General features: G+C 36.7%; 1 protein-coding gene across 1 annotated transcript in view; it reads left to right on the top strand.

The window, feature by feature from the left end:
• Window positions 1-17,681, top strand: part of CALCR (calcitonin receptor) — an 89,133-nt gene that overhangs the window by 51,555 nt on the left and 19,897 nt on the right. Inside the window, exons 4-7 of the mRNA XM_016218912.2 lie at window positions 77-187; window positions 6,514-6,626; window positions 8,237-8,328; window positions 13,858-13,984. Coding sequence (XP_016074398.1) covers window positions 77-187; window positions 6,514-6,626; window positions 8,237-8,328; window positions 13,858-13,984 — 443 coding nt within the window. The remainder of the gene's footprint in view (window positions 1-76; window positions 188-6,513; window positions 6,627-8,236; window positions 8,329-13,857; window positions 13,985-17,681) is intronic.

Below are 17,681 nucleotides of genomic sequence, written 5' to 3'. Positions count from 1 at the left end.
CTATGCACTATTAAATCCCGCTAAGGCTTCTGCAGTTTTTGACAATGGCAATGTTCGTTTGTTTCTAAATGGCCAGGTCCATTTTGCAACCGCACCTGGGACGGATGGCTGTGCTGGGATGACACACCGGCTGGAATAACATCCCAACAGCAATGCCCAAATTATTTTCCGGACTTTGATTCATCAGGTAGAATATCTATTTTTATTTTATAGTTTGCTGTGAAGCTTTTAAAGTTTTCATGGTCCTCAAAAGAAAACCAGATATAAAATATACCTACAGGTTTTAGCATGTTTTGAAGCATTTCCATAAATGAAATATTACATGGTTGCAAAAATATTACAAGCTGTCCTTATTTTATTTATTTAGATTTGTTATTGACTTTTAGAGAAAGGAAGAGAGGGGGAGAGAGAGAGGGAGAAACATCTACGTGAGAGTGAAACATCAATCGGCTGCCTCTTGCACACCCCCTGCTGGGGACCGAGCCCACAACCTGGGCATGGACCCAGACTAGGAATTGAACCGGCAACCTTTCTGTGCACAGGATGATGCCCGCCACCTGAGCCACACCAGCCAGGGCAACAAGCTCTCCTTAGCTTTTAAGTCACATTACTGGTCAGTTGTGCACACTGGTCATAAATTCCATTACCTTTTGAGTAAAAGTTAATTTTTAATATATTTAAATAATAAATATTAAATTTTAATAAAAATTTCAATTAATTTTTCTAAACCTGTGAGCAGTTTTTAAAAATGTATGGTTTTTCAAAAGTGTTTAATTGTCTCACATTTTGGTGACTTCTGCAAATGCTTGACCTAGAGTTTGCAAATACCAGCCTGGTATAATATGCACAATAGAAATTTTACATAAGGTCGAATATTATATAAAACCATGATATATAAGGGAAAATAAGTCAGAAGGTGTTAACTATAGATACCAGATTTCTATTCCAGCAGATTATTAAAGTGTTCTCAGAAAATAAAACAAATTCTGTCAAAATGGATTATACTAACACCCAGCTCTGTGTCCTACACATGAGCGGTCAACAAACGTGTGTTTAGTAAAATAGTGACACCAAATTCACTTTAGTTATAAAAGTAACATACGAATACTCTTCAATGAATATCATTTTTTTACTTTTCAAAACATTTTCGTATATATTATAGTGACCCCGCCCCTCCCCCCCCCCATTCTGAAGTTTTCCTTTCCATGGTTTCGGTTACCCATAGTCCAAAAATATTAAATGGGAAATTCCAGCAATAATTCATAAGTTGGCAATTGTGCAGCACCATTCTGCCCTGCCTAAGAAGTGAATTATCTCCTTGCCCAGCATATCCACCCTGCATACACTACGCACCCTTTAAGTCACTTAACAGCCATCTTAGTTATCAGATCAACTGTCCTGGTATCGCAGTGCTTGCGTTTAAGCAATCCTTATTTTACTTAATGATGGTCCCAAAACGTAAGAGTAGTGATGCTGGCAATTCAGACATGCCAAAGAGAAGCCATAAAGTGCTTCTCTTAAGTGAAAAGTTGAGTACAGTACAATAGTACATTTTGAGAGAGAGAGACATTTACATAACTTTTATTACAGTATATTACTTTATTCTATTTTATTATTAATTAGTGTTGTTAATCTCTTACTGATCTAATTTGTAAGTTGAACTTTATGCATGTACAGTAAAAAGCGCGGTGTGCAAAGGCTCCGCACTGCCTGTGGCTTCAGGCATCCACGGGGGCCTTAGGATGTACCCGCCATGGATGAGTTGGGGGACTACTGTACCTTATTTTATACGCACACAATGTTTGACACAAAACCACAAGTGAACCCAAGTCTCCTGAACTCTTACCTAACTCTCTCTGTATAAGTAAGTGCAACAGTCTTGGAAAAGCATTTGGCGAACAGTATTTCTAAATCTCCATACAAACCTGTGCAGATTGAAGTATTTTTAGAACTTTCAAGGGAAGATACATTTTTCCTACCAGCTTCAATCTAGTGTCACACTGGTGTGGTTGGAAGCTGGGCTAGATGCTTAGGCAGGATAAATTCTTGGAGTACCAGGTGCAAAGTTGAGTGAGAAGGTAGGGGGTTGACGTTATGTATCTTAGAATTGTCAGGTATCCAAATAGATTAAAGATCTGGAATCCTAGTGGTCAGGAGCAGTGAAGGGGAATATATGAGATATATGAGGTTTTCTAACAGCCCCAGTCTAGAGATTAGACACATAGGCCTGGAGAACAGGGTTGTCAGGCATCAGGATTTTTAAAAGTTCTGCTTGTGACTAAATGTGCCGCCCAGATGAAAATGTGTTAAACATTAAAGAAAGTTCCAATAAGAAGCTCAACCAGGGAGCTAAGTAGTTGTGCCAGTGGGAGGCAGAGCATAGTATCAGAAGAGGCTGACACAGACCATGGACCAAGGTGGGTTCCAGAGGGATGAAAGCTGTAGCTGGTGTCAGGGCTGTGGGTGTCATGGCCAGAAAAGTCCTGTTCCAAGGAACTAGATAGAAAATCTACCCCACTGAAATAAACCTGGGATTAAGATACTAAAAAGTATCTTAAACACAGTGCTCATCCTTCACCTTCTTCCCTCGGTGTCCTTTGGAAAAGGGTTCCATGGAAGAGAGTTAGAACATCCAGTCAGTGAGGAGAATGTCAGGGTCCTGACAAAGGAGAATCTCCTTGGAATTATCTGGTCTGGACTAGAAATAGCATTTTGAAAAAAAAAAAATCAGTATTTGTGTCACACTTAAGAGACTATGGGAAATCAACTTTGACTTTTAGAGTCAGAATTGGCACCACATTTCAGGGCCAACCAGCCCATCTAGTTAGTGTCACTCATTGATAATGAATGACAAGAGGTTATTGTCCATAGACTGAAAGTGAGGACATCAGTTAAGATAGCGGCAGTCAGATGGTAAATATAGATAAGAAATTGCCTGGAATCCAAGTTAGAGCAGAGAAATTTGCCTATCCCCAAGACAATATTTGGGAGATGCTTTTTGTGTGTGGTTTCGTTAAGGATGAGATTCTAAATTCCACCCCAGTAAGACAGAGATAATGGAAATGGGATTACAGGGGCCCACTGTTAAAGCCAGTTCAGGCCAGCCACTTCTGGGAATTCTCATTTTGATGGAAAAATTGGGACATGAAGAAAGGGCTTAGTCCTGTGCCCTGATCAGCACTGCATTCCTGTAAACTCTAACTAAATGCTATTTGATGGTAATCCTTCAGGTCTTTACTGACTCTTCCTGATAAACGATGCTTCATTAATCTTGTTTGACAACCACATTAGCCGTAACTTGACTGGCACAAAGAGCTGTTCTGCAATTGAGACTACAAGGCCAGTTCCAAAGTGGCAATGGGCTCTTGCCAAAGTGGCTATAATCATTGACTAAAAGGCAAGTTTTTGGTCAGCGGAACAGGGATTTCCAGGCATAAATCCATCTTTTCAGCCTGGTTTTTGGATAGAACTACCTCAGCTTGGGGGCAAATCCACTTCAGAAGAAAAGCACATCTTGAAAATACCTATATTCAACAAACTTAAATTCTTCAGGATTTTACCATTAACCCAAAACTATATCTTGATGATACACAAAACAAAAACAGTGTAATGAAATGACAGAGATTTCATTTTGGACAAAGTGCTTGGTAAAAGGCAGGTAGATGTGAAAGAGTGAATAACAGTATTGAAATTCAAAAGAGCTGATAGTTGGAAGGAATACCCTAGAGTGTAAAAAGCAAATTTAACAAGTTGGTGCTTAAAGCCCTGCCCCTGGAGTCAAACAGTTAATCAACATTAACGGCATTGAGTTAAGATGGTTTAGAACAATGATTCTCAACCCTGATACCCTTTGGAATTAACGAGCCTTTAAAAAATGCTGGTGCCTGGTACCTCTTCAGATCAATCAAATTTGAATCTCTGAGGATTGGGCCTAAAATTCTGTAAAGAGCTCCTCCATGTGAATCTAGAGTAAGGGCAGTCCAAACTTAGAATATTTTAGAGGGAAATACCAATATCTGAGCACATGCAGAGAGGCTCTGGGCCGTGAGGGCACAGCAAGCTGTGTGGTGAGAGTAAATGGGATGTTTGGTCTGGAAAGGAAATCAGGACAGACACATTCTTTCTTCAAATATTGAAAACTTGTCAGATGGAGGCGAACAGGAAACGGCTATCTCCACACTTAAATCAAAGCAAAGCAATACTATTTCCTACGGTCCTGTCCATGATTGGAAGGCCTTCAGGATGAATACCTCTCCCCCGTATAATATATAGGGTGTCTCCCCAAAAATGTATACACAATCTAAGAACTGATAGCTGTTAAATGAAGATGAATTGCATTTTAATGAACATTGTGCATACATCTTAATAAACACTGTGTATACATTTTTGGGGACACCCTACATTTTGCCATGCATAGCTACGTAACTTTGTTAAAACCAAATTATGTTAATTTTAATAAAACATAAAACCACTTTCTGACAATAAAATGCTGCATTGCAAACCACTTTTTTTTTTTTTTTTATTGCAAGTAAGCTTGGAATGGTCATCATGGACAAACAGCATTAACAAAACCATTGACCATTTTTCTGTGCTGGTTAGTGCTAACCCTTTTTCAAACATTTCTGTTGTTCTCTTCTTTACATGGCTTTTGTCCGATGGCTATCTCAGCAAATGAACAATTCAAAAATTTTCTACTTAACTTTGTAACAGATTTACATTAAGCAAAGATGATTCTCATGTGTTGCTTGAAAATATATTTTTACATCCATTTTAAATAATTGTTAAAACAGACACAGAAACAAACCTACGATTTGCAGATTAAATCTTGTGATTAGTCTGGTAATACTGTTTCAGTAATACAAAGAAAAATAATAAATATCATCTAAAAATTGCCAGAGATGAAAAGATTTTTATACTAGCTCTTTGAATATTGATTGACTTACCAAAACTTATAGAAAAAATGTGATCAGTTCTCAGTGATAGTTCAGCTAAGTAATTTTTTTAACATGAGTTGTTTCCTTAGCCTTTAAAACAATGACAGTGTCCTCCAAATATTAGTATGTGATTCTGATTTCCACATCCCTCTGCTAAAAAAAATCCTCAAAGCCACATATAAGGGAGTTATCTATAGATGGGACAGGTCTTTGCCTTTGTTAATGAAAGAAAATGCTTCAAACATATTTTCCCTAAGAAATTATCAAAAATCAAAACTTGTCCAGTGTTCCAAATACACTGTTAAAATCTATTTGCATATTATACCAATTCACGGTTCTTATATAATCTCTCAGGCAATAAATACATTGCAGAGGTACTTTGGAGAACTAAAGAAAGTCTGAATAACTCAGATTAAATTTGATAAGCGCATTCATTTTAATGTTTACCTGTTCATTATTTTGATTTTATTTAATTCAAAATATTTCTTCCAATTGTGTAGCTAATTAGGTTGGAATTTAAATACTATATTGTAGTCAACAAAATTATTTATGATTCTTTGGGTCCCTGGAATGGAGTATAAATAACCTTGCCACAGGACTATAAGGTTAAATGCAGAGTTTACTAGCTTTGCCATAGCTTTGCAATCAAGTAGACCTGGATTCAGTCCCTGGCCTAACTACTTGATAGGGAAGGGGGAGTTACCTCACTTCTCTGAGCCTCAGTTTCCTCACATTTACAATGGGAAGGTCAACATCTACTTTAAATGGTCATTATTAACATTTAGAAGATAATTCCACAAAGTGCTTGTTAGCACAGGGCCTGCCTATTGCAAAGGTAGAGATCTTTAATATGCCAATCCAGCTGAATCAGCAAGTTTCACTATCATGCAGGAAATTATTAAAAAAGTAAATAGTGAAAGCTAAATCTATGAATCCCTAATATATTCTATGTGAGATGACGAAAGATGATTTCAATGAAATTATTTTGAGAGGCGTAAAAATGACTTCTTGATACATCCCTTAGTTTTGGACTCCTTTGTTCTATTGAATTTAACCATATGAAATTGCCAATGTTTGATCATTTGACCAACAAAAACTGCAGTTTCATAAGTCAATAAATAAATATGGGGTATAAATGAAGAAAAATATATCTTGCTCTTCTCACATAGTTCTATTGAAAATCGTAAGTTTAATATCTGTTAAAAAAACAGGAGATAAAGTGTAGGTAGCACTTTGGAGTCTGAAAGACCTGGTACTCAATCCTAGCTCACCCACTATCTACTGACTTTTTAAATTCCAGAACCTTTCTCACTGTCTCCATGCTGTTTATAAAATGGAGATAGCAATGTCTGTTTTACAGGGCTCTGCCAAAGCTAAAATGAGACAAAGCATTTTAAAACATTTTGTGTAATTAAAACATCTCAATAATCTAGTAGATTCATGGTAGTCTGTATTTACTGATACATTGAAGTTCTAGAAAGTGATTAACACTTTGGAATGGTTTTAAGTCTTAATTTATTATTTCCCCTTCTTGTTATTTTGAAATGGTAATGTAATAACTGTTATGTTTCATTAACAGAAATGGCTTCAAAATCCTGCGATGAAAACGGGGTTTGGTATAAAGAACCCGTAAATAATGAAACCTGGTCTAACTATAGTCGGTGTTATGCCTTCTCTCCTGAAAAAATGAGGGTAGGTTCTACTTCAAATTTCAGTATTTGGTGAGAATGCCATTATTTACACGTAGAAATGTCTGCATAACTGTAAAGTACCCGCTGCCAAGAAGCTAACCTATATTATAAGTTTAGAACATGCATTTTATTTTTTTGAAAAGTGAATACTTCAGCATCAGCTGTGTCTTTTTTCCATATCGATGTTCAGCATGTATCTGTATCCCATTCTGCGGATAAACCACCAGTTGATGGCCACTGGAGTTGTTCCCACTGTTTGGGTCTTATGCATAATCCTGCTATAAACCTTTGTGTTGACATATATTTTCACATCTCTTGGAATTTTTTCTCTTGATCACTCTTTCCAGGGGGAATTGAAATTAGTTTTTTTTAAGAATCAAGTTTTGTCGTAGTTGTTCCACTCAATTGTATATTCAATCTCTTTATCATTACAATCTCTTTTACATTCGTTGAGTTTAGTTTAATTCTTATATAACTCCTGTAGCTGGAGATTTAGCTCATTGATGTTCAGCCTTCTTCATTTTCACCTATGCCTTTTAGTCTTTAAACTTCCCTCTACCTAAAAAGATCGGTATATCATTGGGAGTTCTTTGACCCAATGGTCATTTAAGAATGTTTTGCTTAATTCTCAGCAATATGAGAGTATTTTTTAAGTTATCTTTTTGTTAATGATTTTTAAACTATTGTGGTCAGTGAAGATACTCTTTAAGATTTAAGGGGACATCTGTGATACTTTCAACAATAAAGATTAAACCTATTGTTTAAAAAAAAAGATTTCAGTTATTTGAAATACGTTGCGATTGGCTTTACTGACTAGTATATGTCATTTTGGATAAATGTTCTTCGAATATTGAGTCAGCACTTGAAAAGAATGGGATTCTGCAGATGCTGGGTGCAGTGTTTATTATATGAATTAGTAACATTTGTTAATCATGTTGTTCGAATCTTCTGTAGCTTGGTTTTTGACTATGTTTCATCGATTACTAGGAGGTGTCAATTTTTGCTTTATGTTTATATGGTTTGAGTTTATATTATCAGGTGCATGGAAATTTAATATTATTTTATCTTCCTAATTTAACATTTGCACCTATGTGATATTACACCGGTTTTCTTATGGTTACTGTTAACCTGGGTCATCTTTTCTCATCCTTTTACATTCAAGATTTCTCTATCCCAGTATTTAAAAGTGCTTCTTATAAGCAGCATAGAATTGCTTTAAAAATCATCTAACCCAACCAAATTATTTTATAGGTAAGGTCTAGGGAGGTCTAGAGAGGTGACATAACTGACTTTATGAAAGTCACACAAAGGCTTAATAATAATATTCTGAGTAAAGAACAACTCTGATAAGTCCAGTCTTATGTTCATCCCACAACATCATGCATATTCTTAATCTTATAATATTCAGTCTCTTCACTCAGTTTATTATAATTCAATGTAGTTTAATTATCTGAAATACTTGTTCTAATTTGAGTAGGTTTTTTTAAAAGAGAGCAACCGTTGTTGATTTACACTGATATTTAAAAAAAGAATCGATCTTCCTTTCTACAATCATTTACTCACCTACAGCATTTGTGTTTGTAACTGTTTTTGTTATTGCTGTTATTCCAGAATGCATACATTCTGTACTATGTGGCTATCGTGGGGCACTCCACTTCTCTTTTCACCCTGTCGATTTCGCTGGCGATTTTCGTGTATTTCAAGTAAGTACCCTCAGAGCATCTGCTTTTTCTTCTTAAGATACTGAAATAAAGGGAAAGCTCTGTAAATGTTGGGCGGGGGAAGGGGACCTGCAAATCATAAGAGATATATTGGAGTCATGAAGTAGCAAGAAAAATTATATTTATTAAAATATGCTTTTAACCCTGCCTTTGAGGAAAATAAAATAAGTTCATATCAACTTTAAAAGCATCATGCCTCCTTCACAAAATGAAGCGGTCCTGGGGGCCCTCAGTACCCTGTTACCACGGTCAGGGTTCCGTTTACCATGGCTAAGGCCCCATGAAGTAGTGAGGGGAAACCCTCACTCTAAAAGATCTTTCCCCTTTTACTCCCACTCTAAAATATGGAGGTCATGGCCACAAGTTCACATGCACCCTGCCTAGTGATGAGCTGTGTCACAAGCGGATTTGGCAGAAGAGAAGTGGACCTGGTGAGGCCGTGATAGTGCCTGCCCAGAAAAGGGAGGCAAGTCTCCCTCCTGGCTTTGTCTCGCCCAGCCAGGGTCAGGGAGCATCTCTGGAAGAAGATGGCTATTGTGAAGTGTCAATTTTTTGCCCTTCCAAACCTAGCATTCTTAATTGCAAATATTTTTAAAAATGGTGTAAGGGATAAAATTTCAATGACGGTTTCTATTCTGACACTGTGTCTATATACACTTGATTGCATTATCCATGGCAAACTGATTAAGCTGCTATAGATGCTGATTTCACAATAATGGAGAATTTCAAACATTGATTCTGATGCTGTATTTTCAGGAAAGACTATATAATGTATGTGAGATAGTAGTATATGTTAAATTTGGCCCTAAAAACATATCTTAATTTTAGTGTAATTTATTGAAATTAAAGGCAGGAGGCACTGCATTACCCTTTCATGAGAGTTCTGACTTCTATCTTACCATGGGGTCTCCTTCCACTAATTATACAAATGATGAAGAAAAGCTCCTTCATAGCCTAAACTACAAATAATCCTTCATACTTTAGAGATGTGATATGTAATTAAATATACAGTGATTCTTAAGTAGAATAATAGAATCTCAATTTGATTTTTGTTAACATGTTATGATAACACTAAAGAAAATTAAACCAAGGGGAGAAGCACCTGTGAACCCACCCTTAACACAACCATTATTATTCTCATTCTTTTTCAATCTTTGCCTATATTTTATATCATAATTATGTATTATATTATGTCTGTATCTTATGTAGTCAATATTCTTATATTGATCTAGCAACATTACTGAATAGCAATTTTTTGTTAACTGGAGAGCAAATAATAACAGAGAATGAGCTCCTTCCATATATAACTTCACAGGAGAAATACATAAACAAAGCAACAAGACATGAGGGATTAAGTACTAGAATTGTAATAAAAGAGTATTTTCAATTCCAATGATCAGGATGTAGTAAACACGTAGCATGATTAATCTTGGAATGTCTGTCCATTTTTCAGCTGCACCTGACCATGGTGAATAAATACATCATCATGGCTGCCATACAACTCTGATTAAAAAATCTGTCACTAAAAGTCTATTGTGTGAAATGTTTTAATATAACCAAAAGAAAACTGAATGAAAAGCACCCAAATTTGTAACGGTGCAACTAATAAATGTATTCAGGACTTTAAAGGTTAAAAATGTCAAGGGGAATTTCTTAGTTATTTATTTCTCCAGCCATTTTAATAAGTGATGAGATGTAAAAGCCAAACCAGCAAAGAAAATATGTTCTAACGATCATTTCTATGTTAAGCCACTGAAAATGGATGGTGAAGAGTGCAGCACATGGGCAAAGTAAAGTATTCCTCAACTCCAGTTAGTCCCAAGACAAAATCAATCTGTTCAAACCCTTGAGATCAAATGTGGGGGCAGATTGTCTAGGAACCATCTGATTTTTGTCTTCTTGTCTCAATTTCAAGAACCTACCAAAACAACATAAATTTTGGGGGGAAAACAAGTCTTACTGACTTATACTATGAATATAATAATGGGAAGACATAAAATAGCTGGTGCTCCAGAGCACACACAACAAGAAATAAATAGGGTATGAAAAAAACACATGCTAAGATGCTAAATATTCAAATCCAAAAGAAGTCATATCTGACTTTCATACATGTTCTTAATCTTATCGTAAACCTACCCAAACTAAAGGTATCAAGGGCACCATTTTCTTATAATTAAAGTGTGTTTCTGATTCTTTACATTTTTCACATTTTTTCTTTACATTTGTATTTCAGAAGTATTGAAAGTGATTGTGAAAAACAAAAAGTAATTCTGATTTATCACTGGATTTTAGTTAGCAGCATTTTCCCAAAATTTTTAAATACAGTACCCAACATTACCCTTATGGTCTTTACCGCGCATCACACTGGAAGGTTTTATTATTTATACACTTAAATGGCATCATCTCTGTGAAACCTGAGCAAAAAATAATCATCACTCCCTTGCAGAATTCTACTATCCCAGGGTTGCGTTCCTTTCCAAAATCCAATCAATTTTATAAAACTTTCATGAAACCAAAATGAGAAGTTACATCCAGCTCCACTTCTGACACTAATGCTTCATTCATAATCATCCCATTGTAATCACATTCTAAATTCACAAAATGTGGCGTACAGGGCCTATAAAAAGGAATAGCCCTGTAAGAGTCCTTCTCAAGCCAGCAGGCTAAGAAGGCCTGCAGAGGAACTTAAAGTTACTGAATAAGGGAGGCTGTGGACTGCCAGTATTTTGCTGCTAAAATCTTGGGATATTACTCAGAATGAGATCAAGACATGCCTCTAATCTTTATGTGATTTTATTCTGAGCATGCTGGGGAAGGTAACAGGCAGGGCTATGGAACCTTGAAACAAATAAGAATCATGCTTTCTCTGCTATGAGAAAATAAATGTAGAAATGTATGTAGTCTTTTTATTTTAAAGAAGAAAATTGGGCTTCTGTGTCCTCTTCAAGATAAAAAAATTTCAGTGATTTAAATTATAGAAAAGGCAATACTATAGATCTTAACTGTACAAAAGTGGCAGAGTTAAAATAATGTTCAGGATGGTATACAGGTTACTGCTAGTCCACTGGTTTAATATTGAAGAATGGTATTTGGTTTAGGACCATTTTAGGAAAAATAAGAGCAATCCCATGGATTACATGGAAACATCAAATTAGCTCAGCAAGGCTTCTCGCTACTAGATGTCAAAAGTAAATATTCACAAGAAAGTTAAGATAAAGGTACCCTTAGGGAAGATTGGCTTGAGAAGTCACAGAAGTGGACATTTTTTTGTGTTTGTTTCCTGACAGTTTTTAAGCAAGTTTGCAATAAATTCACGGATCGCAACAATTATTCCAAGTGCATATTTTCCTAGGCATCAGTAATTTCATAACAGCTTTTACTTGCTTCCTTATTTGCTACTTCCCTTGCTTGCTTCTAATGTGACTATAATGACATTCTTATAAAGAAGTGAATACTGTTCTTCTGTGTCCTAGGATAGCCAATTGATTTATGCAATCTGCAAAACTTAAGACAAAAATTAAATGCTTTCTATGCAACTAAAAGCTCTCATAAAGCATACACGTACATCTACATATAGTGTACTAATAACTTAAAACAAAATATTTAGTGTGAAAGATTTGCACCAGGTAAACTAAAATCATGAATGCGACATTTCACTTTAGCCTTAAAATATGATTCCCGGCCAACTGGCTCAGTGGGTTGGAGCATCTTCCTCTACATCAAAAGGGTTGTGGGTTCGATTCCAAATTCCTGGCAGGCACATACCTAGGTTGTTTCCCGTACATGCAATATACGATACATCTTTTCCATCTGACAAGGGTTTAGCACAAAATGTTCATCCTTAAGGAGCTCCCTTTCAATCTTAATTTTCGCTTCTTTTCCTATTACTGCCGTTCTACTAGTGAACAGTATGCCGAGATATGACCAAGAGTTATCTCGTGTCCTGTCTGTCAAGGGTGGGTTGGTAGAAAGGAGGGTATCTTTGGTGCCATTGATTGAATGGTTTCTCTGGATATATAGGAAGGTAGCCAAAATGTGCTCTAACACATGACCCCATTACTTAAACTTACTTTTTACTACAGATCATTGACAACACATTTTTCTTTGATTTGGAAATAGAGGAAAAGCATTGTAAGTAAACCTAGGCCATCTTTATATTTCATCTTTCCTCAGAATATTCTTTTCAAAATTCCTGGGATTCTAGCTTTATTACATTAAGATTTTTTAGGGATAGTTACTATGATTCATCTTTAGCATCATTAACTGAATGCCTTAAGTTTTCACATGATGCTAAACATTTTTTAACTGGATCAAATATGGTAAATACAAGGTTTATATTTATTTAAGAGCATCATCCCAATTTGTTATAGCCATTCTACAGTCTCTCTTCATTTGCATCAAAAAGTGAAGTAGGATATTTAATGTTTATTTCTGTGAACATTCACACAATCCATATCCCAAGTATAAGAAGTGGAAGACAAAGGAATAGAAAAGATCCAACAAATTTCTTAGCACCCAAAAGGTGGGACATGGCTATACCAACAAGGATAAGTACCATCAGAGCCAACCACAGTACCCTCATTTGAGCCTTTTAAAATTCTTTGTCTGTGTCTGAGCTCCTCCATCAGGAGGATATGAAAAGTAGGAGCCACAAAGTTGATTCCAGTTGGAATATAAGAAGTAAAAAGATGTTAGAAGAAATGTCAGAAGAGAAGGCAGATGGGAGACCAATGGGTCAAGGACATGGATTTAGTACTTTGTCCCAGGCCACCTTGGTTCTGACTTCATGCTCTATTATCCCATTTGCCACACAATTTCTCCCTGGTTACATCAGTAAATAGTCGACTTTTCATCTGAAGCACACTCCACACCGTAATGGTTTCTCTTACAAGAGTTCTCTCAATGACATTTGTTATAATTAAAAGTGATTTTTATCACACATTCTTTCACTTGTATGAAGCCTTCTGAGGACTGAAAACTATGAGCTGCCATGACTGGAAAACTGTTAGTTTGCATTTTTTATTATGATGTGTTCTTCAGCATTTAGAGCGTATTTCACATTTACAGCGTATCTCAATTTGGACTGTTTGCATTTCAAGTGCTCGATAGCCACATGTGGCTGGTGGCTGCCTTAAAGGAGAATGCAGTTAATTATAGATGTCCCTTTCCATTCTAAAAAGTTAAATATATAAGGTATTTGGGGGTCAAAGTTTGTTAAATCACAGAATTAATAACAGCTATTAATTACTTAACTGAATCCCTGGTGTTCTATCTCTTTTATATTTTACTATAAATTATGGGTTTTTTTCCCATTTTATAATAAATTTGTTTTTTAAAGCCTAAATAAATAAATAAATATCAGACAGAAAAGTATAAGGAGTCTTAGAGATGGGACCGGCCTCACCTGAATATGTTCTCTCCATTACTGAGTAAAGGAATATTGATGTTTGTGGGTTTGCCCAGGCGCCTCAACATTTTGGCACTGGTTGACGCTGTGCCTCTTTCTTTCAGGAACCTTGGCTGCCAGAGAGTCAGTATACACAAGCACATGTTTCTGACTTACATTCTGAATTCTATTACTATTCTTATCCACCTAATCCAAGTGGTCCCCAACGGAAAGTTTGTGAACTCAAATCCGGTGAGCACTGCATTATTTGCTTTTGATTTTATTTTTAAAGATGTAGTATTTGTAAATGGTGAACATGGCATTATTGTTTGACTCAAGCAGCTCTTTACATGTGTAATCATATTCAGTTTTACAGTTGGGTTTTGCATGAAGCAAGGCTTATCATTTCTGTGTGGTTATTGGAAGTAATTGTTATATGCTATTGTAAAGGGCTGCGAATAATTCAGTCATAACCAAATAAGAATTACACAACATTGTGAGATTTTTTAGTACTAATCAAAAATTTATAAACATCTACGGGAAGTTTACCGAGCACACCTTGTGACCATAGACAATACTAAGTGTACCAGGGCCATGCTTCCCCACTGGCCCAGTGTGTCACTGATGGGTCACAAGTGTGCCTAAATATCAATCCCCTCAGCATTCTGGCATCAAGCTGGGCTTGGACCAGTCACTTCAGCTATGAATAGCTATGCATTGCCTCTAGTAAGCCATCTAAATACTATCATGTTCTATATCTGCATGACTCGAAGAAGGTTTCCTTACCCCTAATTCACTCACTCTCATCTCCCAATCTCTGCTCATGGTCCCCATTAACCGAGCTCAACCAGAAACCAGAAGGCAAGGAAGCCCTGATGGAGATGTAGGGATCCGTTTCTCTGGACCCAGAGCAGTGGGAGCAGGGTGGAGAGTGCATTCGGAAGCGCAGACAGAAGCTGTCTAGCACAAAATGAATGGCCGAGGGACGATTTCCTTTGTTTCTCTGCTTACCTGTGTTATGCAAGCCTCTGTAGATAGCCTCATCTTTCAAAACTGGCATTTGATAGCTCTGCCAACCCAATGACAAAAATGTATGAAATCTGCCCAGAGCATGCATCCTGTGTGACAGTTGGCATGGCATGGGAAAGCAGCTTAATTTGACTTCTAATGGAGCCATGGTGTGACTGCATCCGAAAGGAATTTTGGTCCATCTTCTAAAACCATGACATCATGACATCGGTTATCGGTGACAGAGTCCTGTCTTACCTGCAGAATGAGACCCAGTGGGCTTAACTTGATGAGTTTTCTTTTTTAATGTCAACTGATTTTAATAAAAGTAATCTCATTTCATTTAACTCTCATCAGGCCCCAGTGGAGGGTGGATATTATCCCCATTATTAGCTGAGTAAACTGAGGCACAGTAAAGGTTCATGTCTTCTGTACTGTAGGTAGAATTGGGATTCGAACCCAAAAGCCCATCCTCTCTCTTCTATACTACGTGGTGCTTTTGATTGTCTTATTTATTTCTTTAGGAAGATGTATTCTTAAACAATGGGTTCAGCCATTCCAAAGTGATGACTGTCCATAACTGGACATGGACACTACATTTAATTAGGGAAGTTGACCCCCACTAAGTTCTACAGATGTAGAAGCAATTAAGCATCTCTCAACAGAGAAGACTCAAAGTTTTGGCTTCCCATTTCTCATTAAGTGTGGAAACCCTGAAAAACTTATTGTCTGTACAAAGTAGGCCAGGAAATGGCAATTAGATCATTAAATAATCAACCCTGAGAGCAGTGCTCAATCAAATGATGAAGTATTATAAGTTTGTGAATAGACTCTCATCTCTCTTGTGGGGGCCTCACACCCACATGTCCTAGCACCAGCCCACTCTCTGCTTGTTAGAGTGAAGGGGGCCTCTCGTCCATTGTGAAACTGTACTAAACCTGTTATCTTCCTGAAATAGTCTAAATTCAGGATTTTTCTGAGCTCGCTATTGAATTATAGAGGTCATTTCATCTTATCCATTAAATGAAAATAATAAATACTGTCCCACTTATTTCCAAGAGATTGTCTTGGAGTTCCGTAAAGCTTTTAAAAATTCCCAAGGGCATAAAATGGCAAGCAATGGCTCACAGGGTTGCTGCTAACCCTTACCCTGTGGCTAACCTCCTGGGTCTGTGCGCAGGGCTTCCCCACGCACTGTCACTCTAGTTGCTCTTAATGGTCTCATGAGTTATTGCTGGATATTTTCACTTTCATAGGATACTTTAGGGGCAGATGTGCCTATGTGCCCCTCCAAGCATTGCATACAGGCTGCCTCCAGGCCACCAAGTCAGCTCAGCTCTGCCTTGCAGCTCTCCCATTGCCTAGAAACCTTTAATGCACCCTGTAAGCAGGTGTCTAGGGACCTGGCTCAGCCACTGTGGAGCTGATTTCCTGGGAGAACGTAAGTGTGCGGGTAGGGGAGCCAGAGAGATGCACAGCAAGTTTTCTTCTGGGTGTGAAGGAGTGAGGTGGCTCTCCCGCATTTGTTACACATCTTCAGCGTGACCTAAGTTGGAAAAACAGGAGAGAAACTTATCTTTATGACATGACTAGCACTTGATTCTCTCAAGTTAATATACTGTTCAGAGGACTTGTTGTTTTTAGCTATGCAAAGCAAACTTCCTGGAAAAAACTGTCAAACCCTTGAAAGGTAGGATTTAATTTAATTCAATCGATTGTTTTTTTTAGTGCCCAACACTTAAATTTTAGTCTTTAGGATGAACTAAATTCATATCATTTAGCGAAAATATCCATTTATGACATTCCCTTCACAATCCCTAGCAATGTGCCATGCAACCATGCGTGTGGGGTTAAGTCATTTGTTTACCTGTTTCAAAGTGTGTGTGTGAGATTTTGTTAAATCGCGTATCTAACCTTCCATATACAAGCAGCACAGGACTTCTCCTTCTAGGCAAACAAAATTAGTTCAAGGGTAAGAAAGAAACCTCAAGTAGACATGCCTTATATGTTATACATTCTTGAAACTCCTTATTTATTATTTCCAAGAGGGACACAGGTCTTGAAATTCATGTTGTACCTTCTTTTTAAAATGAATATTCTGCCATAGCTGTGTTCACAGAAGCCAAATTTATTAATTATCTCTTCACATTCAAACATTTGTTAAAGTGAATTGCAGTTGAAACTATAAGTTCAGGCATCAAGAGAGAAGAAATGTTTCTTGTTGTAATATATTTGTATATACAGAGGATAAACAAAAACTAGGAAAGCCTCAACTGGGGAAATTCCACCTTTCCTAGGAGTAAAGTTCTCTACCTCTAAAAAGACAGGCAGAATAGCATCCAGACAATGAGAATCATGCCATTAATAAGTTAAGTCACATGCAAAATTACATATTTAAAATTTTACTTTAAATGAATTATTTGAAATATTGATTTATTCTTGAAAAACTGACATTCCAGAAAACATTAGGTTAAGGTTCTCCATAGCCAAGAAGAGTGACAACAGCAAAGAAAACCCCCAAAAGAGACCAAAAATAAAAGCAAAAAATTATTTTAGAAATTGAAGTTATTAGACATTGTCAGTCTACAAATACTGAAATTGCAGCTAACATGAAAAACTTAACCACAGTCATAATTAAAGAAAAGCAGGTCCATCAGCAGTTCATCTATCTGTGATTCAGGCAGATGTCTACTTTAAAATACAGCAGAATGTATAATTTTTAAAGATACTTTCTCTCCTAAGCAAATTAAAGACAGAGTTATGGATTATTTTTTCATTTTGACCCAATGCTCAGGTCACTGAGTCAGCAGTTAAGAGGCAAAAAGATGTTTCTTCCCAGTGTCCATGGGGATTATATTTTAAAAAGAAAGTTATTTCTTGTAAAAGGTGGCTGCATCATCCCAAATGTCACACTACTTCTATGAGAGTTTACCAGGAGCAA

The sequence above is a fragment of the Miniopterus natalensis genome, chromosome 10, assembly GCF_054644295.1.
Source record: "Miniopterus natalensis isolate mMinNat1 chromosome 10, mMinNat1.hap1, whole genome shotgun sequence".
Taxonomy (NCBI): domain Eukaryota; kingdom Metazoa; phylum Chordata; class Mammalia; order Chiroptera; family Miniopteridae; genus Miniopterus; species Miniopterus natalensis.
Note: the sequence above shows the minus strand (reverse complement) of the source record. Positions and strands in the feature narration are given on the sequence as shown.